General features: G+C 40.8%; 1 protein-coding gene across 1 annotated transcript in view; it reads left to right on the top strand.

Moving 5' to 3' along the window:
• smc3 (structural maintenance of chromosomes 3) overlaps positions 1–23,249 on the top strand; it is a 131,397-nt gene that overhangs the window by 62,908 nt on the left and 45,240 nt on the right. Inside the window, exons 14-18 of the mRNA XM_043713100.1 lie at positions 7,290–7,393; positions 11,098–11,197; positions 14,653–14,813; positions 15,679–15,820; positions 16,130–16,280. Of these exons, the coding sequence (XP_043569035.1) occupies positions 7,290–7,393; positions 11,098–11,197; positions 14,653–14,813; positions 15,679–15,820; positions 16,130–16,280 (658 nt within the window). The remainder of the gene's footprint in view (positions 1–7,289; positions 7,394–11,097; positions 11,198–14,652; positions 14,814–15,678; positions 15,821–16,129; positions 16,281–23,249) is intronic.

The raw sequence follows: 23,249 nt of genomic DNA, 5'->3' as shown, positions 1-23,249 counted from the left end.
GAACTAATCTCATTTGTCTGTGTTTGACCCGTATCCCTTTCAACCTTTCCTATTTGTGGAACTGTCCAAACATCTTTTAAATGTTGTAATTTTACCCATCTCTACCCACTTCTTCTGGCTTGTTCCATATGTGCACCACCCTGTGTGTGGAAAAGGTTGCCCCTCGGGTTCCTTTTTGTGGGCCGCACAGTGGTTAGCACTGCTGCCTTACAGCGCCAGAGACCCGGGTTCAATTCCCGCCTAGGCGACTGACTGTGTGGAGTTTGCACATTCTCCCCGTGTCTGCGTGGGTTTCCTCCCACAGTCCAAAGATGTGCAGGTCAGGTGAATTGGCCAGGCTAAATTCCCCGTAGTGTTAGGTAAGGGGTAAATGTAGGGGTATGGGTGGGTTGCGCTTTGGCGTGTCGGTGTGGACTTGTTGGGGCAAAGGGCCTGTTTCCACACTAAGTAATCTAAATCTTTCCCCTTTCACTTTAAATCTATTCTCTCTAATTTTGGACTCCTCTATCTTGGGGCAAAAGCCTTGACTGTTCATCTTATCTATGCCCCTCAAGATTTTATGAATGTCTAAGATCACTCCTCAGTCTCTGAAGCTCCAGGGACAAAAGTCCCAGCCTATTCAATCTCTCCTTATAACTTAAAGCCTCCAGTCTTGGGAACATGCTTATAAATCTTTTTTTTTGCACTCTTTCCAGTCTAATAACATCCTGTCTTCAGCAGGCTGACCAGAATTGTACGCAGTACTCCAAATGTGGCCTCACCAGTGTCTTGTACAGCTATAACATGACGTCCCAATTCCTATACTCAGTGCTGTAACTGATGAAGGCAAGCATGCCAGACACCCTTTTTCACCACCCTGTTTACTGTGGCACCCCTAGGTGTCTCTCTGTTCGACAACACTCCCCATGGCTTACCATTAACTGTTAAAGTCCTGTCCTGGTTTGTCTTACCAAATGTAACTCCGCGTGTTTATCTAAATTAAATTCTAACTGCCACTCCTGAGCCTACTGGATCTTGGGATTCATTTAGCAGGATTATAGATCTCAAGTGCCACTAAATAAAAGTCAGATGTTGTATAGAGGATGGGGAAACAAAATGGAGGGTGGAGTTTTTGATCTGAAATTGCTGAACTCGGTGTTGAACTCAGAAGGCTATAAAGTGCTTAAAAGGAAATTGAGGTTCTGTTGTTCCAGTTGGTGGTGGGCTTCACTGGAACACTTCAAACCTAAGGTAGAAAGGTGAGTAAATTGGCAAGTGTCCTTAAAGTGATGTCCTGTTTGCAGTCTGAGTAAACCGTTCAAACTCCCTAGTGTAGAGGAGCAAATACACTAGATCAGATTGAAAGATATGCAAATAATTTACTGTTGCACCTGAGACAAATTTTAAAATTGCCAAGCAGATTAGATTACTTAGTGTGGAAACAGACCCTTCGGTCCAACAAGTCCTCACCGACCCTCTGAAGAGCAACCCACCCAGACCCATTCCCCTACATTTACCCCTTCACCTAACACTACAGGCAATTTAGCATGGCCAGTTCACCTAACCTGCACATCTTTGGACTGTGGGAGGAAACCGGAGCACCCGGAGGAAACCCACACAGACACGGGGAGAATGTGCAAACTCCACACAGACAGTTGTCCGAGGCGGGAATTGAAACCTGGTCTCTGGTGCTGTGGGGCAGCAGTGCTAACCACTGTGCCACCGTGCCGCTTAGAGCTATGTAATTATATAAATTGTTTGATTAAATGAGCAGTTTATTGTTCTCCATTTGGTGAACAGTGCATTCAGTGGTCATAAACTAATGTGATTGGTCTCATTTTAATGATTCAGTCTTCAATTTTTTTTATATATTTATGACTACATTCCATGCTTTTAATTTTGTTCCAGTTTATTTTGGGATTCATTTGTCTACCTATTTTTGTTGCTTAGTTGACATCTGTTGTAAAGGCGTGTAGATGAATTTTGATTTCACACAATTAGTTTTGTGTGTAGTAGTCATGATTTGGAGATGCCGGTGTTGCACTGGGGTGTACAAAGTTAAAAATCACACAACACCAGGTTATAGTCCAACAGGTTTAATTGGAAGCACACTAGCTTTCGGAGCGATGCTCCTTCATCACCTAATGAAGGAGCGTTGCTCCGAAAGCTAGTGCTTCCAACTAAACCTGTTGGACTATAACCTGGTGTTGTGTGATTTTTAAGTGTTGTGTATGGAAGTGTCGATTTTATTTTGGCACAAGCAGTCACAGCTTTCCAACTGGTTGTGGTTGGATAACCATGTTCATTTGGCACCTGGAATCCTGATAATGCACACATTGCAGGCAAGAAGTTCGACTGGAAGTAAGAAATTTGAGCTACTTCTTTTAACAGCTGCTATCCACAAGACCATAAGGAATAGGTTCAAGAGCAGGCCATTCAGCCTCTGGATCCTGGTCTGCCATTCTGTGGTTTCATGGCTCATATAACATTCCTTATGTCCATTTTCTTGCATTTTCCCTGCAACTCTCGATTCCCCTACTGATCATTCCCCTACTCTCGATTCCCCTACCTATCTATCTAAGTCTTAAATATATGCTAGGACTCTGCCTCCACAACTGTCTGTGACAAGGACTTCGAAAGACACTCAACCCTCTGAGAGAAGAAGAAAAAGGAAGTAAATGTACTGTAGCCAGATTTGCAGTCAACACAAAAATGGATGAAAAGGCAGTTTGTGAGAGGGATACAAACAGTTTACAGAGAGATACTGGTAGGTTAATTAAGAGGGTAAAAAGTTGGCAAATGGAGTATAATGTGGGAAAGTCGATGTGCTGTTGGGATGGGAGTTTCAGCAATAGGATCCAACCTGGCTACAAGGATAGCATGGATGTCCGATGGTCTGTCTTGAGAAGAGAGTAGTTGTCCACCTATGCAGCCACTTGTATGTGCCCTTACGGTTGCCCGACAGCCAGCATAGCTTCGTGCATATGTGTGGGGTTGTGCACTGGAATCATCGATCATATTATCAGCAGATAGCCCAGTAGCCATTCCGTGTTTTGCCATTGTTGCTCAGATGTAACCAGTGCAATGGATGGTCGTGGAAGAAAGCCATCTGACTGTTCCCATTGCTAGATTCAGTAGCTATGGCAAAATGGTAGCGAGGCAGTGAGGGATTGGAATCCTGTTCTGTTATATACAGGATGGCAATTCCAGCAAAATGATGCGCATGTAGTCACTGGCACCATGTCCCCTTACAAAGACCGCAATCCTGTGTACTTCACCTTCCTGTCTCTAGTAAGATGGATTGAAACTAGTTTGTCCACAAGGGACAGTGTCGACTCAAAGACGGGCAATTGCAAGATGCTGCAGAAATATCCAACTCCCTCTCTGCATTTGTTGGATGTGAAAACGTTCTTCATCACCATGGCAACCTCCTAGCTATTGGTAGTAAGGTCCTTGCATTTCTGAGGTTGAAATGAATGGCGCATCTTCATTTAGGAAATCATAACTAAGGCACACAGAATGGAAAATAGGAACAGGAGTATGTTATTGGCCACTTTGGGTCTGCTATGTCATTCATTATAATTGTGGCTGATCATCCAACTCAATAGCCGGCTCCTGCATTTACTCCATAACCTTTGATCCCTTTAGCCTCAAGTGCTCTATCCAACTCATTGAAATCATACAATGTTTTGGGCTTGACTGCTTTCTAAGGCAGACAGTTCCACAGGTTCTCCACTCTCTGGGTGAAGACATTTTTTCCTCTTCTCAGTCGTTTATGATTTACCCCATATTCTTAGACTGTGATGCCTGGTTCTGTATTCCCTGCCGTGGGGAGTACCCTTCCGGTGTTTACTCTGCTCAGTTCTATTAGAATTTTACAGGTTTCTATGAGATCAGTCCTCATTCTTCTGAACACCAGCAAACATAATCCTAACTGTGATGCTGGAAAAGCACAGCAGGTCAGGCAGCATCCGAGGCTCCTGGCTGAAACGTCGATTTTCCTGCTCCTCGGATGCTGCCTGACCTGCTGTGTTTTTCCAGCACCACTCTAATCTTGACTTTGATCTCCAGTATCTGCAGTCCTCACTTTCACCATAATCCTAACTGTTTCGACTTATAGAACATTGCAGAGCAGTACAGGTCCTTTGGTCAACCTGTGTTGCATCAACCTGTGGAGCCAGTCTGAAGCCTATCTATCCTGCACTATTCCATTTTCATCCATATGTTCATCCAATGACCATTTAAATGCCCTTAAAGTTGGCGAGTTTACTACTGTTGCAGGCAGTGCGTTCCATGCCCCTATTACTCTGAGTAAAGAGACTACCTCTGATATCTGTCCTATATCTATCACCCCTCAATTTATAGCTACATCTCCCTGTGCTCGCCATTATGATTCGAGGATAAAGGCTCTCATTGTCCACTCTATCTAACCCTCTGATTATCTTATATGTCTCAATTAAGTCACCTCTCAATCTTCTCTGCTAACAAAAGCAGCCTCAAGTCCCTCAGCCTTTCCTCATGGACACAGAGATCTCTCTGCTCATCTACACTACCAAGAATCTTATCATTCGCCCAGCCTTTCCTCCATACCAGGCAACATCCTAGTAAATCTCCTCTGAACCCATTCCAAAGCTTCCATATCCTTCCTTTAATGCAGTGACCAGAACTGTATGCAATACTCCACGTGTGGCTGCACCAGAGTTTTGTAGAGCTGCAGCATGACCTCGTGGCTGTGATACTCAATCCGTCTACTAATAAAAGCTAACACACCGTATGCCTTTTTAACAGCCCTATCAACCTGGCTGGCAACTTTCAGGGATCTATGTACATGGACACAGAGATCTCTCTGCTCATCTACACTACCAAGAATCTTATCATTCGCCCAGTACTCTTTAGTCCTGTTATTCCTTCCAAAGGGAATCACCTCACACTTTTCTGCATTAAACTCCTTTTGCCACCTCTTAGCCCAGCTCTGCAGCTTAGTCCTGTTATTCCTTCCAAAGGGAATCACCTCTCACTTTTCTGCATTAAACTCCTTTTGCCACCTCTTAGCCCAGCTCTGCAGCTTCTCTATATTCCTGTGTAACCTGCAACGTCCTTCAGAACTATCCACAACACTACCAACCTTAGTGTTATCCGCAAATTTACTAAGCATTCTTTCTGCATCCTCATCGAGGTCATTTATAAAAATGATGAACAGCAGTGGTCCAAAAACAGATGCTTGTAGTGCTCCATTAGTAATTGAACTCCAGAATGAATATTTCCCATCAACCACCACCCTCTGTCTTCTTTCAGCTAGCCAATTTCTGTTCCAAACTGCTAGATCACCCTCAATCCCATGTCTCCGTATTTTGTGCAATAACGTACCTTGGGGAACCTTATCAAATGCCTTAATGAAATCCATATATATGACATAAACAGCTTTACTCTCATGCACCTGTTTGGTCACCATCTCAAAGAACTCTCAAGGTTTGTAAGGCATGACCTACCCTTCACAAAACATGTTTTACTATCCCTAATCAACTTATTTCTCTCTAGATGATAAATCCTATCTCTCATAACCTTTTCCAACACTTTACCCACAACCGAAGCAAGTCTCATTGATTGCCTCTACTCCCCTTCTTGAACAAGGGAACAACATTTGCTATCCCCCAGTCTTCTGGCATTATTCTTGTAGACAACGACGACATAAAGATCAAAGCCAAAGGCTCGGCAATCTCCTCCCTGGCTTCTCAGAGAATCCTCTGGTAAATCCCATCTGGCCCAGGGGACTTATCTATTTTCACACTCTCCAGAACTGTGAACCACCTCCTTGTGAACCTCAATCCCGTCCAGTCTAGTAGCCTGATTCTCAGTATTCTGGACAATGTTGTCTTTTTCCAGTGTGAATACTGATGAAAAATATTCATTTGGCGCTTCCTTTATCTCCTGTGAATGCATGCACAACTTCCTACTACTATCCTTGATTGGCCCTCATCTTTCTCTAATCATTCTTTTATCCCTGATATACCTATAGAAAGCTTTAGGGTTTTTGTTGATCTTATCTGTCAACAACTTCTCATGCCCCCTCCAGGCTCCTCTTAGCTCTCTCTTTAGGTCTTTCCTGGCTACTTTGTAACTCTCAAGCACCCTAACTGAGCCATCACATCTCATCCTAACATAAGCCGTCTTCTTCCTCTCGACAAGAGATTCAACTTCTTTAGTAAAACCACAGCTCCCTCACTCGACTACTTCCTCCCTTGCCTGACGGGTACGTACTTATCAAGGACACACAGTAGTTGTTCTTTGAATAAACTCCATATTTCTATTGTGCCCATCTCCTGCAGTTTCCTTCCCCATCCTATGCATCCTAAATCTTGCCTCATCGCATTATAATTACCTTTCCCCCAGCATTAACTCTTCCCTGCGTTATATATCTATCTCTTTCCGTCACTAAAGTAAACATAACCAAATTGTGCTCACTATCATCAAAGTGCTCACCTACCTCCAAATCTAACACCTGGCCAGGTTCATTACCCAGTACCAAATCCAATGTGGCTTTTGCCCTTGTTGGGTTGTCTACATACTGTGTCAGAAAATCATCCTGCATACTGGACAAAAACTGACCCATCTAAAGTACCTGAACTATACTATTCCCTGTAAATATTTGGAAAGTTAAAGTTCCCAATAACAACTATCCTGTTATTCTTGCTCCAGTCGAGAATTATCTTTGCTATCCTTTCCTCTACACCTCTGGAACTATTCTGAGGCGTCTAAAAAACTTCCAACAGGGTGACCTCTCCTTTCCTGTTTCTAACCTCAGCCCTTACTACCTCAGTAGACAGTCCTCAAACGTCCTTTCTGCCACCGTAATACTGCCCTTGATAGCCTTCTCCCTTTCCTTCCACTGTCTTTTCCAGTATCTTGTTTTACATTAGCTGAAATACTCAACTTCAAATCAAATATGCTGATATCAGACCAGCATGGCATGCTAATTCCTGGAATGACCTGTGTGGTACTGCATAATTCCAGGGAATGGTCATTGTGTGCATAATGACATCTCAAATATATCATCCAATGCAGTTTGTTTGTGTGTTTGTGTGAGAGACAGACAGTGAGCTGACATCGTTTTCTGAGATCTATGAGTACTTAGAGTCCAAAGATCTAACATTAATATGTCCAGTTCCTACTTCATTCAGTATAAATTTAATGCAAGTTGCAAGAATTTTCACATCTTGCGTGTAATAAGACTCTAGTTGGGTAGTCATGGAATCAAAACATTGTTTTGTAATTTCCTGTGATGCACTGAACTTTTTTTTTGTTTTTGTTAGAAACTTGACCAAGATCTGGCTGAAGTAAAAGCACGAGTAGAGGATCTTGACAAGAAATACTATGAAGTGAAAAACAGGAAAGACGAGCTGCAAAGTGAGAGGAAGTAAGTTCAAAAAAAGTTAGAATACCTTGTAACATTCACAAACTATTGGAATGTTATTTGGTTCACGAAAGTGTTATGTTGTTCATGCTCATATGATCTCAAACATTTTTATATTAAACCAGTATTACAAAAGACCAAATAAACATTGTCATACCATTTTCAGTCTGTTCTGTCTGTAAATACAACATAAGATATAATTGACATTGCAGTAAACGTTCAGAATTAGCAATATCTTTTAAAACATACTAACAAAAGAATACAGTATTTTGGTCTTATGGTGCAGTTGTAGTGTCCTAATCTATGGCCCAGGATGTTTGGGTTTGAATTCTACCTGCTCCAAACGTTTATCATACCAACCCTCAACAGGTTGATTAGAAATATAGAATATAGTATTTTTTGAATAGCAAAGGGTCATTGTGGCCAATATACTCGTTACTGCAATACTGAAACCTGAACCCAAGACCAAATTGACAAATGTTATTTCATGAGATTTAAAAAGGTGTACCTTTGTTTGTGCCTATAATTGGAACTAAATTGATGGGCATAATTTTAGTGCAAAAATTAGGTAATCTTAAACCTACCCACTTCAGAGTTTATGGAACCAGGGCTAAGTATAGACAAACAGTTCACTCCCAGGAGGCAGGCTGACAATATAAAAATGGCTTCATCTATATAAGGCTCTCTGGGATGAGGAATTGATTCTTCAGAATGGATCAAGCTTAACTGGACTTGGAACCTGCTCCACACTGCTCAATGCTAACAGGAAACCTGGTCTGTTGCTGAAATTGACTTTGAGACAGGGGTTTGGTATGGAAACAACAGCATGCAGAGAAACAATGAGTTAACATCCAGGTTGATGTTTCTTTTAAATTCCCTCTAATTTGCCACTTTCTTTTCTCAAAGCTACTTAGAATTGTAGAATTCCTACATTTGTGGAAGCAGGCATTTTGGTGCACCATGCCCACACCTACCCACCGAAGAGTGACCCACCCAGATTCACTGCTCTACCTTGTCCCTGTAATCCTGCGTTTCCCTTGTCTAACCCAGCTAACCTGCACATATGAGCAATTCAGCATGGCCAGTTCACCTAACCTGCACTTTGGACTGGGTTGACTTGTGTTGAGGTATAGTTCAAGGAAATTGGTTATTCTCTCATATTGGAATAAAAGGGCATTTTAACTCTGATGCTAGGCTGTCCATTCAAAGGAACCATGAAAACCAGGCTTGAGTGTGTTTCTGTGAGGCATAAGTGTTCTGTCACAGGAGCAGTGTGTTTGATGGCCTAACCCATTCATTAAAATATTCTATCTACAGGAAATTGCTTCTTTCTGGTTCAGCTTCAGGGATTTAAAAAAGAACTCAGTTATATTTTTAAAATCAAGTGATTAGCAATTGTAAACGTGCTACATCCCTAATCTGCAACAAATAAGGTTTCAAAGCTCTTTTAGATTTAAAAAAAAACTGGCAATTTTGGATGTTTTGGATTTTTAATTAATTTTGGGGGTCACAGTTTAAGGATAAGTGGTTGGCCATTTAAGGACTGCGTTGAGGAGAAATCTCTTCACCCAGAGGTGCGCATGTGGAATTCTCTGCCACAGAAAGTGGTTGAGTCCAAAACACTACTTTTTCAAGAAGGTGTTAGATACAATTCTTGAGGCTGATGGGATCAAAGGGATCTTTGTTCTTTGGTATGGGAAAAATGAGCTGAATGATCAGCTATGATCACATTGAATGGTAAGCTGGCTCAATGGGTTTGAATGGTCTACTCTTAATTTCTCTGTTCCTGTTGCTAATTTTCTTCAAGTTTAAGAAATTTATCATGCATGCTGATGTGGAATGTCTCCAGTTGTATACAATAATGTGACTTAATTTATACAAGCTCATAAACAACATAGTAATTATGCTCCTCATCTGGCACTTTGTTTTTAGAAATTAAATCGTTCTTGCAATATTGCATGACTGGCATTTATTGCTAATCTCTAGTTTTCCTGAGGATGAAGTGATGGAACTGAATGGCTTGCTAGGCATTTCAGAATGTAGATAATACTTGCCTATCTTGGAATGGATCAAAATTCAGTATAGGCCAAGCTAGGTAAGAATAGTAGGTTTCCATCCTTAAGTGAACCAGATAGGTATTTTAAGATATTTTGGGGGCAGCATGGTGGCTCACTGGTTAGCACTCCTGCCTTACTGCGCCAGGTATCAGTGTTTGCTTCCAGCCTCAGGCAACTGTCTATGTGGAGTTTGCATATTCGCATTGTGTCTGAAGGGTTTCCTTTGAGTGCTCTGGTCCAAATATGCGCAGGGAAGGTGGATTGGCCAAGATAAATTGTCCCATAGTGTGCAGGGATGTGCAGGCAGATAATTAGCCCATGGGAAATGCAGGATGAAAGGTTTGAGGTTGGGTCTGGGTGAGATGCTGCCTGGAGGGCTGGTGTGGATTTGATGGGCTGAATGGTCTGCTTCCACATTGTAGGGATTCTATGATTCTGAGACCATGATGAGGTGAATATTTTTCTGAGGGTCATTAATTGGAATTCTGGTCAAGTTGAGTCCACAACCTGGTCAACCATGATAGCCTTGAATGACAATGGCTCAATGCCCAAATTACAAGTGTCATGATTTGGAGATGCCGGTGTTGGACTGGGGTGCACAGAGTTAAAAATCACACAACACCAGGCTATAGTCCCAACAGGTTTAATTGGAAGCGCACTAGCTTTGAAAGCTAGTGTGCTTCCAAATTACAGGTGGTTCTCCTGTAGCACGTGTTTCTACAACACAAATTGGTTATAACACAATTGCCGAATTTAGACCGTTATTTGGAGAACACAAACTTTCCTTACCTGTATTGGCTATAACACGATTCTGGCCCCGTTAGTTTAAATGGTGTTGGTATTGCACGATTTTCTTATAAAGCGAGATCGCACGGGAACCGAACTATGGCATTATAAGAGAACTACCTGTACCTACTGCTTCTGCGTTCCACTTGACTTGATACACGTGTTTGTTTTCTTAAACTGATGCCAGATTTTTATTTCCATATCCTTTTTAAACTGAACAGGTTCTCAAACTACGAATAATGAAGTTTCAAATTATATTCTCAGAAATAGAATAATGACAATCAGCACACCTATGTTACTTTGCACAGGTGGAGTAGACTGTGTGGCTCTTCAAATCTGTGCCTGTCATTCACTGGAAACAAACCTAATGTTCCACTTTAATTCCACTTTGCCTAACACTCTCTGTAATCCCTTGATCCTCTGAGAAATCAAAAAAATATTTATTTCGCCTTCAATGTATTCAATATTTTCAACAACAGAGCGTGCACCACCCTCTAGCATAGTCATGAGTCACCGCCTGCCATCTTGTAATATTCCTTTTGTTTCTACTCTCTACCTCAGGTCTGTTAACCCCACATGCTACTTATAATCCCAACTCCATGAATCCTTATCTTTTGTATTAACCTTTTGGCGTGCCTTTGGAAACACAATACTATATCTACTGGTTTGCTAATGTTTGCTGTACATTTACATTTTAAGTATAATTATCAAATGCTATATCCCCCCACTGCAAAACCATGGTGACTTTGTCTGATCATACTGTGATCAATGTACCCAAGCACAAACTGCAAATAACCTTCAGTGTAAAATTTATTTTATATCGGGTGAAATGGTGCTAGAGTTGAGGACTGTTTTATTCTTCAGTTACCTATGGCGGGAAGAAAACGCTGAGCAACAAGCATTGGCAGCAAAACGAGAAGAGTTGGAAAAGAAACAGCAGCTTCTTCGAGGTGCGACAGGAAAGGCAAGTCTTGTTATTCATCAGAAGTAAAGCAAACTGTGCAGGAACCTAAAAGGCAGCATGGTGACAGAGGAGTAGAATGAGCAATATGGATTGTAATTCATATTTTATTTTGGGTTCAGATTCTCTTTAACTTGTTATAAGCCTGCATTAATTTGGCTTAATGGGGAGTGTTATTATCATTAGATTGAAGCCTCTCGAAGGATAAGTGATACCCTAAGAAAAACCTCACTGCAAGTTCTGCTGCAGAGCATTTGCAATCTTTTGTAATTATGGGTTTGAGTGTGCCCTTTTATCTCATTTGTGGGTCACATTATTTTAAAAACCAATTATAACTGAATATTAATTCATATACAAGGCACTAGTGAGACCACATCTGACATACTCTACGATATCAGTCACCTTCTTTAGGGAAGAATAATGAATGTGTTGAAAATCGTTCAAAGAAGTTGGCCAAACTAATACCTGGAATGGGTGTGTTGTCATATGAAGAAAGATTGGACAAGCTAGGCTTGTGTGTGCTGGAGTTTGGAAAAGTAAGAGGTGACTTGATTGAATTATTTAACATCTTGAGGAGTATTGACAGAAGTGGAGAGGATATTTGCTCTTATGTAAGAATCTTATGTGGGCGGCACGGTGGCACAGTGGTTAGCACTGCTGCCTCACAGCACCAGAGACCCGGGTTCAATTCCCGCCTCAGGCGACTGACTGTGTGGAGTTTGCATGTTCTCCCTGTGTCTGCGTGGGTTTCCTCTGGGTGCTCCGGTTTCCTCCCACAGTTCAAAGATGTGCAGGTCAGGTGAATTGGCCATGCTAAATTGCCCGTAGTGTTAGGTAAGGGATACATGTCGGGGTATGGGTGGGTTGCGCTTCGGTGGGGCGGTGTGGACTTGTTGGGCCGAAGGGCCTGTTTCCACACTGTAAGCAATCTAATCTAATCTAACTAGTGTCACTGTTTAAAAGTGAGGGGTCATCCATTTAAAACAGATGAAGGAAAAATGTTTTCTTACATAGAGGGTCATGACTGTTTGCAATTCTTCATGAAAATGTGGTAGAAATGAGATCTTTGAATATGTGTAAGGTCACGGTGGATAGATTCTTGGTAAATACAAGGTGAGAAGTAAGATGTGTGTGAATTTGAAGTTACAATCAGATTGGCTATATTGCAATTAAAAAGCAGTGCTGGCTTAAGGTCTGATAGACGTACAATTGTTCCTTGTTCATATGTCCATATAAAGAAGTTTGTCTGTTCTTTTTTGCTCAAGTTTGAAAATTGGAAGAAACATCTATGAACTGTCTTCCACCCCAAGTTGCATGTTGCTTCCCCCATTTGGCAGGACAGTGAGACAATCTGTTCCCAAGTTGTCAACATTGTTGAAAGGAGTGCAGCAACATAACTTGGCATTGTTTTCTGTCTTTGATTGTTTTTCTATATCTGACTGTAGAAATAATCCCTTCCATTGGTAGAAAAGGACTGTAAGGAGGATGGGCAAACTGACTACTGCACTGTCGTACAAGAGGCCATTCAAGTGGGCAGAGCAAAGGGTTGTAGGGGGCATTGTAATTAAGGGAGCAGACAGCATTCTTTGTAAACAGCATCAAGAGTCCTGCATGAAGTCTTACCTGTCCTGGTGCCAAGGTAAAAGACATCTTAGATCAGCTTGAAAGGATATGGGAGGGGGAGGATCCAGTTGTTATGGTCTATGTTAGGATCAACATTGTAGGTAAGGGTAAGCAAGAGCTACTGTTGGGGAATGTCAGGAATTAGAAACAAAATTAAAGACCAGGACCTCAAAGGTGAGGCAAAGGAGAGCCAGTGGGTGTGATCTGTGTGGATTTCCAGAAGCCTTTGCCAAGGAGGCAACCAAATAAGATAAGACCCATGCTGTTAGGATCAAGGCGCTGGCATGGATAGATGATTGGCTGACTGGCAGAAGGCAGAGTTGGAGATAAAGGGATTTTTTTTTAAGATGACAGTCAGTGACTAGTGGAGTGCCGCAGGGATCGATATTGGGACCGCAACTATTCATGTTATGCATTATCCGAACAAAGGAACTGAGGGCACTATTGCAGATGGCACAAAGATAGGTGGGAAGACAGGTGGTGTGAGGAGAAAGGGAGGCTGCAGAAGGACTTGGTAATGCATGGAGTGTGGGCAAAGAAAGGTCAGAGGGAAAGTGTGAAGTTATGCACTTTGATAGGAAGGACAGAAGTGAAGACTATTTTCTAAACAGGGAAAGGCATGAGAAATATGAAGCACAAAGGGACTTGGGAGTCCTAATTCTGAATTCTCTTAAGGTTAACACGCACGTTCAGTTGACAGTTAAGAAGGCAAATCAATGTTGACATTCCCTTCAAGAGGGCTCAAATATAAAAACTGGGATGTATCAGGCTTTGTTCAAACTACATTTGGAATGTTGTATTCAGTTTTAGGCCCAGTATCGAAGGAAGGCTGTACTGGCCTTGGAGTCCAGGAGAGGTTCATAAGAACGATTGTGGGAATGAAGGGCTTGTCATATTAAGAGCAGTTGAGGGCTCTGGGTCTGTACTTGATGGAGTTTAGAAGGATGAAGGGGGATCTGATTGAATACAGAATACTGAGAGACCTGAATCGAGTGGATATGGAGATGAAATTTCCACGAGTAGGAAAGACTAGGAGAGTATAGCCTCAGTGAAGAGATGACCCTTTGCAACTGAGATAAGGAGGCATTTCTTCAGCTGGAGGATGGTGAATCTGTGAAATTGCTATAGAGGGATGTGGAGACCAAGTCACTCAGTGTCTTTAAGATAAATATAGGTTCTTGGAGATCAAGGATTGTGGGGAGAATGCAAGAGAATGGGGCGAAGGAGCATTTATTCATAAGGGTGGCTCAATGGCTAGCACTACTATTTCACAGCGCCAGGCACCTGGGTTTGATTGCAGACTTGGGTGACTGTGTGGAGTTTGCACATTGTCCTGGTGTCTGTGTGAGTTTCCACCAGGTGTTCCAATTTTCTCCCACAGGCCAGAAATGTGTAGGTTAGGTGGCTTGGTCATGCTAAATTGCCTGTAGTGACCAGGGATGTGCAAGCTAGGTGGCTTAGCCAAGGGAAATGCAGGGATCGGATAGGTGGTTGGGTCTGAGTGGAATGCTCTTTGGAGGGTTAGTGTGGACTGTATGGGCCAAATGGTCTGCTTCCACATTAGGGATTCTATGATCAAATGGCAGAGCAGACTGGAAGGATTGAATGGCTTAATTTTGCCCCTCTGTCTTTTGATCTTGTGGCCTGCCTTCAATTGTATGGTCAGTTGTGAAAAGTCCATGCATAGATATTTAAAGTTGAAAATCCCTATTTTTCTATGACATGTCCTTCAGAGTAATTTTCTGGATTCCCTTAAATGGTTTAAAAATGAGCTGGTGCTGCATTGTTATATTTTCTAAGCCTACTCTACTAAGGACTGTTTTTTTTGTTTGCAGGCCATTTTGAATGGTATTGATAGTATAAACAAAGTATTGGAGCACTTTGGTCGTAAAGGCATCAACACACATGTAATAAATGGATATCACGGGATTGTAATGAATAACTTTGAATGTGATCCAGCCTTTTACACTTGCGTGGAAGTCACTGCTGGAAACCGGTAGGCAGCTTTTATGCCGTAAGGATTAAACTGATTTTGTTTTAATTGGAGAATGAAATATTGATGTATATTAAAAGTACACAATGTATTATGAAACAGTACTTGCAAGTATTTTTAAATTCGTCCATGGGATGAGGGTGTTGCTGGCTCGGCCAGCATTTATTGCTCATGCCAAATTGCCCAGAGGGCAATTAAGAGTTAACCACATTGCTGTGGGTCTGGAGTCACAAGTCAGGTATGATGGCAGTTTCTTTAAAGGCCATTAATGAAGCAGATGGGTTTTTCCAACAGTCGACAGTGGATTCCTAGTCATCATAGATTCTTTATTCCAGATATTTATTGAATTCAGATTCCACCACCTGCCGTGGCAGGATTGAAACGCGGTTCCCCAGAACATTACCTGGGTCTCTGGATTAAAAGTTCAGCACTAATACCACTAGGCCATTGCCTCTCCTAAAGCATGTCATAGTTTAATGATTTGGAGAATAGTGATTCTTCAGCTTTGAAATGGTTATAATATCTTTATTTGCTCCTGACATGCCTTGTATCAACAATAATAGATGCTGTTTTGATACCAATTGTTGCTATTCTGTTATATTCCACATAATAGTCAGCAATGTCATTAAGTATTTAATGGATCCCGCACTGTAACAATAATCTTTAGGAATGTATAGCACAGGATAATGGAACCTCCAGTGGCTTACCTGATGGGTGTTGAAGTTTTTAAAAAATATTGTCCTGTATTCCTGTATATGTGCTTAATTTCCTCTTGCATTGAGACACTTCAGTACCTTGCAATATAGCGTGCAACACTACATTTGTTGGGAGAGATAACTAATATTTGTTTGTATGTTTTGTTTTTTAGACTCTTTTATCATATTGTGGAATCTGATGAAGTTAGTACAAAGATTTTGATGGAATTTAATAAACAAAACTTTCCTGGCGAAGTCACTTTCCTTCCACTCAACAAATTGGATGTGCGAGATACAGCTTATCCTGAAACCAATGTATGTTAACTTCTCTACCTTCTTTACTATTCACTCCATTCCACAATCAACATGGTTGATCTGATTGAAATGCTCCTAAAATGTGTTTCACTCATTCTAATATTAAATAAGTATTGTACACACGCAACTCGCAATTCATTCAAAAAGTCTCTCTCAACCATTTTTAATCATGAATTGTGCTCCAAAATCCTTATTTAATTAATGTGGTCTTTATAATTGGTAAATAAACGTCAGTAACTGTGTTTTTATACTTCCTTCTTTTTATTTTCACTTTAATAGTAATTCTAATTTGTGAATTTCACTTTTCAGGATGCCATTCCTATGATAAGTAAACTTAGATATATACAGAGGTTTGATAAAGCTTATAAGCATGTGTTTGGAAAAACATTAATCTGTCGAAGTATGGAGGTATCCACTCAGCTAGCCAGAGCATTTAATATGGATTGCATAACTTTGGAAGGTATGTATAAAGTAACTCCAATAGGGGATTTTGTGCACTATATTTTTAATTGTTTAAATAGTGTTATCAAGCTTTTGACATGCATATAATTCAAAAGCTTTTCTGTTATAAAATTTCATCGGTTCTAATTTGTAGCTTACATTGTTAGGTGTAACATTTGGTGGTAATTGCATTGCAAATCCAACTTTGAACTAGAATTATTAAAATTGAGCCATTATATATTTGAAACGGCTTAAAGCACAGGGTGACATGAATAATAGTGTCTGTGGGGATTGGGGTTGTGTGTGATGGGGCCAGGGGTGGAGAGAGAATATTTATTGCAGCTACTTGAGGGTTAATGGGTTAAAATGCTGTGTTCTGCATTTTTAGATTATAGTTGAAATATTTAATTGGCCCTTTAATCAGAATTAGTATCACTCTTGATATTTTTCTAATCAACCTGTTCAGAGATGTTATTGCACACCTCTGGAGCTTGTGGGGCTTGAACCTGTGCCTCCAGGCGTCAAGGTAACAGCACTGTCACTGTGCCACAAGAGCCCTTAATATTTATTTTATAACTTTCTGTCATAGTTTATTATACCAATGTCATTATGCAACTTCATTCTTATAGAGAATAGATTGTCTTCAGTTGTGTGACATTTTGTCATTGCTAACAACTTTGTGCAATTGGATTGTTGTCTCGAAGATATCCTGAGTGTCACAATATTGTGAATTAACTAATAAAACCTTTTTATTAACTGTTTGAGATCATTATTATTTCATTATTTCAAAAAAGTTAACATAAGATGATCTCTGTGTTCAGTCATTGTCGTATTCGAATTGATGATTGTTCAGATGAAAAGAATTTACCAGACTGAGGTCATCACTTGCATATATAAAATTTATTATTAAGTCTGCACTTTATTAATCCATGTGAACATTTTTTCTGGATTACTTTGCTAGCATTTGTTTTAATGCCTTTTGGTTACACAAATTGTAATTTAGTTATAAGCCTGTAGCTAAACTTTAATTTTCCTCCACTTAACTGTATAGATATTAACTAGTCATGGTGAACCAATGATCTGGTACCCACATTACATTACAATAGTGCTGAAATAATTCATTCAAACGTCCATGCTATAGTAGTACTTATCAGTTAAATGTTAGGATTATTGGCAGAACCGTGATGATTTTCTTGGACAAATTGAAAATTCAGATACCATGTTCTTTATTGTTTTATTGAAAATATTAACATATGATCTATTAAACAATCATGTTGCAGTGTTTCATCTGAATCGGCACACAGAATCATGGAGTACCAGTTTGCACCAGAAATAATTCTAATCTGCACTAGTTTCACTTTCTAACACTGTGCTGTAGCCTTGAATATTATAACATTTTGAGTGCCCATTTGAGTACCTTTTCAAGGTTGTGAGATTTCCTGCCTATGAACTGTCTAAGGTAGTATATTCTAGGTTCCTACCGCACTCTGGCTGAAAAAGAATTTACCTCAAATCCCCTCTAAGCCTCCTGTTTTCACTTTAAAATTATGCCCCTTGTTCACCTTTCAACAAAGGAGAACCGCTTTCTATCCATTATGTCCATGCCCCTCATAATCTTCTACATCTCAATCAAGATCAGAAATTGGCCAGCTGAAAGAAAACAGAGGGTGGTGGTTGATGGGAAATGTTCATCCTGGAGTTCAGTTACTAGTGGTGTACTGCAAGGATCAGTTTGTCATTTTTATAAATGACCTCGATGAGTGCGTAGAAGGATGGGTTAGTAAATTTGCGGATGACACTAAGGTTGGTACAGTTGTGGATAGTGCTGAAGGATGTTGTAAATTGCAGAGGGCTATAGATAAGCTGCAGAGCTGGGCTGAGAGGTGGCAAATGGAGTTTAATGCAGAAAAGTGTGAGGTGATTCACTTTGGAAGGAGCAACAGGAATGCAGAGTACTGGGCTAACGGTAAGATTCTTGGTAGTGTAGAAGAGCAGAGAGATCTCTGTGTACATGTACATAGATCCCTGAAAGTTGCCACCCAGGTTGAAAGGGCTATTAAGAAGGCATATGGTGTGTTAGCTTTAATCGGTAGAGGGATTGAGTTTCGGAGCCATGAGGTCATGCTGCAGCTGTACAAAACTCTGATGCGGTTGCATGTGGAGTATTCCATACAGTTCTGGTCACTGCGTTATAGGAAGGATGTGGAAGCTTTGGAAAGGGTTCAGAGGAGATATACTAGGATTTTGCATGGTATGGAGGGACAGTCTTAGTGGAAAGGCTGAGGGACTTGAGGCTGTTTTCTTTAGAAGAAGGTTGAGAGGTGACTTATTTGAGATATACAAGATAATCAAAATTAGATGGGGTGGGCAGTGGGAGCTTTTTTCTTCGGATGGTGATGGCTAGCCCGAGGGGACATAGATTTAGGACAGATGTCAGAGTTCGTTTCTTTACTCAGTAGTAGGGACGTGGAACGCACTGCCTTTAACAGTAGTAGACTTGCCATCTTTAAGGGAATTTAAATGGGCATTTGATAAACCTATGGATGAAAATGGAATAGTATAGTTTAGATGGACTTCAGATTGGTTCCACAGATTGGCACAACCTTGAGGGCTGAGAGCCTGTACTGCGCTGTAATGTTCTATGTTCAAGAAAACAATCTCTGCTTATACAGCTCTCTTCATAGCTGAGCTGTTCCATCCCAGGCAACATCCTGGTGAATCTCCTCTACACTCCCTCCAGTGCATTCACACCATTTGGCACTCCCTTGTCTTGCTACATCTTCCAAAGTGCATCACTATGCTGTTATTGGGGTTAAATTCTATCTACCTCTGACCTGGCCATCTAACCAAGCAGTCAATATTCTCTTGTAACCTAGGTGGTTATTCCACTTAGTCTTTGCAAGTAGCACAAAATGGGCTTGCAGCAAATATTTAGAAAATAGGGCACAAATATAGAAAACTCATTGTGCAGGTTTCTTTTCTGTGTATTTTTAGACATTTCAAATAAAAGTATAGAGTATTTCTGCAACTTCACAAAATTCGGAACTAAACTGACCATAACCCCTATACAGCCTAATTTGTTCTTTACTCTTTAACCTAAAAAGTACTCAAACTGCTCGTGAGCTGAAGTAACACATTGTTTGAAATCTGCCACGAGCGATTTGCTGATACATTATCTAAAGTGTACAGACTTCCTGTTGTTTCATTCTTAGTTCCTATGTTGTAATTTTGCTGTTAATAATTTGTTCTAGACTTGGATGTTTATATTTAAGTTGTAAAAGCATATTTGTTTTAAAATCAATAACTCAGGAGCTAACTGGCACTAAACACCATGGCATTGCCATTTTTCCATGTCCACAGACAAAATGCACAGATATATTCATGATGTGGAGGAGTCTGTGTTGGACTGGGGTGTACAAAGTTAAAAGTCATACAACACCAGATTTTTGTCCACCAGGTTTATTTGGAAGCACTAGCTTTCAGAGCACTGCTCCTTCATCGGGTGGTCGTGGAGTATAAGATCATAAGACAGAATTTATAGCAAAAGATTACAGTGTGGAGTAACTAAAATGATATATTGAACAAACCTAGATTGTTAAGTCGTTCATCTTTTAGAATGGGTTGCAGCTTTTGGTTCATTAATATGTAAATCCCAGGACGACTTTTAAGTCACATTCTTGAGATAATTTAAGGTTTTATAACAAAAGGTGACATCTCAGCTCAGACAGTGATTAAAGGTGTGAGGTTAGAGCCTATCTGTACCCCATTCTTGAAATAGACTGATTCTGTCTCCAAAGTGAAATTGACAAAATATTACATGTATTGTCTGCCTGCAGATTGTGCATTTTTTGAGCAAAGTAGAATGTATCTGCAAATATAATTCTTCAGTCATCCACTAGACCTATGTGTGTACATGCATGCATGAGAGAGAATGTGTTTGTCTGTGTGAGGGTGTAATGGAGTATAAGCCTGTGAGAGGGTGTGTGCATGGAAGGGGGTTGTGTTTATATGAGAGAGGGTCTGTGTGAGTGTGAGAGTATGTAACAGTGTGTGTATGAGAGAGTGTATAGTGTAGTGAGGTCACCTGTAGTATGACATGAATGAAAGATCCCGGTTGAGGCCATCCTCATGAATACCGAGCTTGGCTATCAGCCTCTGCTCGGCCATGCAAAGTGACTGAGAAGAGGCTGATAGCCAAGCTTGGTATTCATGAGGATGGCCTCAACCGGGATCTTTCATTCATGTCATGCTACAGGTGACCTCACTACACTATACACACTCTCATACACACACTGTTACATACTCACATGCTGCCTCTCTCATGTACACACACCCCCCCATGCACACACCCTCACACAGGCAAACACGTTCTTTTTTTTAATAGGAAGGACTCCACCTAATGGAGATTTGACCCCCTCCGCAATTCCCATTGTTGCAGTTTTCCAGGGCTGCCTGATCCTACATTTTCTGATGTGCTGCTTTGATGTTGAAGGCAGTCACCCTCGCTTGAAACTTTGATCTGGCTTTGATTTTAGCTGAAGTTCTTCGTCCGAATATCCTGCGATACTCCAGTGTTTTCAGATGCTGGCTAAGTTACTCCATGCCTTCATGACTGACTCCATGACTGACTGTCTTCATCCATAAGCAAAATGGAGAAACAAAAATTGGGAAGTAGAATAGCCAAAAGAGATAACGAATACCAGTCCAGCAAAAGGAGTGGGATAGAATTGTATAATCCAAGTGAGTGAGAGAAAGCCAGATGAGACTGAGAGTTTAAAGAGAAGATTAAGGAAGAGAAATGGTGCAGATGATAAAGAATTCCCAATCTTGGGATGGACCAAAATGCTTCGCAAACACATTTTCTTTTGAAGTGCCATTACTGTTATGTGGGAAACACTTAAGTGAATTTATGTCAGGTCCCAAAAACTGGAGATGAAATAAATGCTAGTTGTCAAGTTCTTTTAGTGGTATTGATTGAAGAGATTGTTGAATAGAACTCCCAGCACTTTGAATTGTAAACCCAAAGAGGCTGTCAGAGTTATAAATATGTTTTAAAATTTCATTTGGTAGGCAGTATCTCTGATAATGTAACATTTACTTAGCATTGCACTGAATGATCAGCCTGGATAATGGGAAGGAGAAGCAACTGCACAGGCTATGGAGTTGTACTTTTTGACACACTGTGAGCAGCATTGTAGGAGATTATATATGATGCCAGATTACATTATAACTAATCTGTGCATTTGAGGTAATTGTATCCTAGTCTTGAAGTTTTCATATTTGGTCTTCTAAAACCTCTTGCATAAAATACAGCATCCCACATTCTTGTTCATGTTCATTTCATTCTGTGTTATAGAGTCAAACAGCATGGAAACAGACGCTTCGGTCAACTCATCCATGCTGACCAGACATGCCAATCTAACCTAGATCTATTTGCCAGCATTTGGCCCATATCTGCCGAAACCCTTCCTGTTCATATACCCATCCGGATGCCTTTTAAGTGTTGTAATTTTACCTGCCTCCACCACTTCCTGTGTCAGCTTGTTTCATAAATATACCAATCTCTACTTTAAAAAAATTGCCCCTCAGATCTTTTTAAAATCTTTCCCTTATGTCTTCTAGTTTTGGATTCTTGCACCTGAGGAAAAAGATCGTGGCTTTCACCCTATCCGTGCCCCTCATGATTTTATAAACCTCTGTAGGATCACCCCTCAGTCTCCGAAGCTCCAAAGAAAAAAGTCTCAGCCTGTTTCAGCCACGCCCAAAAACTCAACCCTTTGGTCCTTGTAAATCTTGTCTGCACCCTTTCAAGTTTAGCATCCTTTCTGTAGAAGGCCATTTTGACCTTTAGATGTAATATTGCATTGAATTGTGCAATTCAAAGTGAAGAATGTTAATATGAATGATATATGTTAATGAAATAATCTCAAACCCGATACTTTCAAGGTGTATAACATATTCATTTTTCAAATTAATTTGTTCTGCTAATTCAGTGTTAGAATTTAAACCCAAGAACCCACTTCAGAAATTGATAGTGGTGACTTAGAAAAATGAATACTGAATGACATTGGCTCTTGTCATTTCACTGATTTTAATATTTATTTTAAACACCTGATTTTGGATGTAATGAAGAAATAATACTTTGAGAACAATTTTGCATCTTCTTGGGAGGTTAGTCAGCTTTGTAACCAATAATGATGTTTCTGTTAAATTATTGTGCTCATTGCATGGGTCAGTTGTGACTCAGTGATGTGTAATAGTGTAGGCTTCAATAACTGAAGTGAGATCAGTACTCTGAAGTTTTTTTGTATGCGGTGTCCACACGCTGGATTTTTGCAATTTCAATTACTGTACAATATAAAGTGTGATGATGCCATTGTTACGGGAATACCTGGATATACAATTCCCTTGGCCACGGATATGAAGGTGAGATTTTACCTCTGTACCTGAAGAAGGAGCTTAGCTGATCAGTGTGTGGAAGAAGCAGGCTGACTCATCCACGTATGGGCCCCAGCTATGCCTGTCTCTTTGTTGGCTACGTAGAGCAGTTGATCTTCTGTAATTACACCGGCACCACTCCCCACCTCTTCCTCCGCTACATTGATGACTGCATTGGCGCCACCTCGTGCTCCCGCGAGGAGGTTGAGCAATTCATCAACTTCACCAACACATTCCACCCTGACCTTAAATTTACCTGGACCATCTCTGACACCTCCCTCCCCTTCCTGGACCTCTCCATCTCCATCAGTGACGACCGACTTGACACTGACATTTTCTACAAACCCACCGACTCCCACAGCTACCTGGATGACACCTCTTCCCACCCTATCTCTTGCAAAAATGCCATCCCATATCCCCAATTCCTCCGCCTCCGCCGTATCTGCTCCCAGGAGGACCAGTCCCACCACAGAACACACCAGATGGCCTCCCTATTTAGAGACCACAATTCCCCTTCCCACGTGGTTAAAGATGCCCTCCAACGCACCTC

The sequence above is a fragment of the Chiloscyllium plagiosum genome, chromosome 22 (assembly GCF_004010195.1).
Source record: "Chiloscyllium plagiosum isolate BGI_BamShark_2017 chromosome 22, ASM401019v2, whole genome shotgun sequence".
Classification (NCBI taxonomy): domain Eukaryota; kingdom Metazoa; phylum Chordata; class Chondrichthyes; order Orectolobiformes; family Hemiscylliidae; genus Chiloscyllium; species Chiloscyllium plagiosum.
Note: the sequence above shows the minus strand (reverse complement) of the source record. Positions and strands in the feature narration are given on the sequence as shown.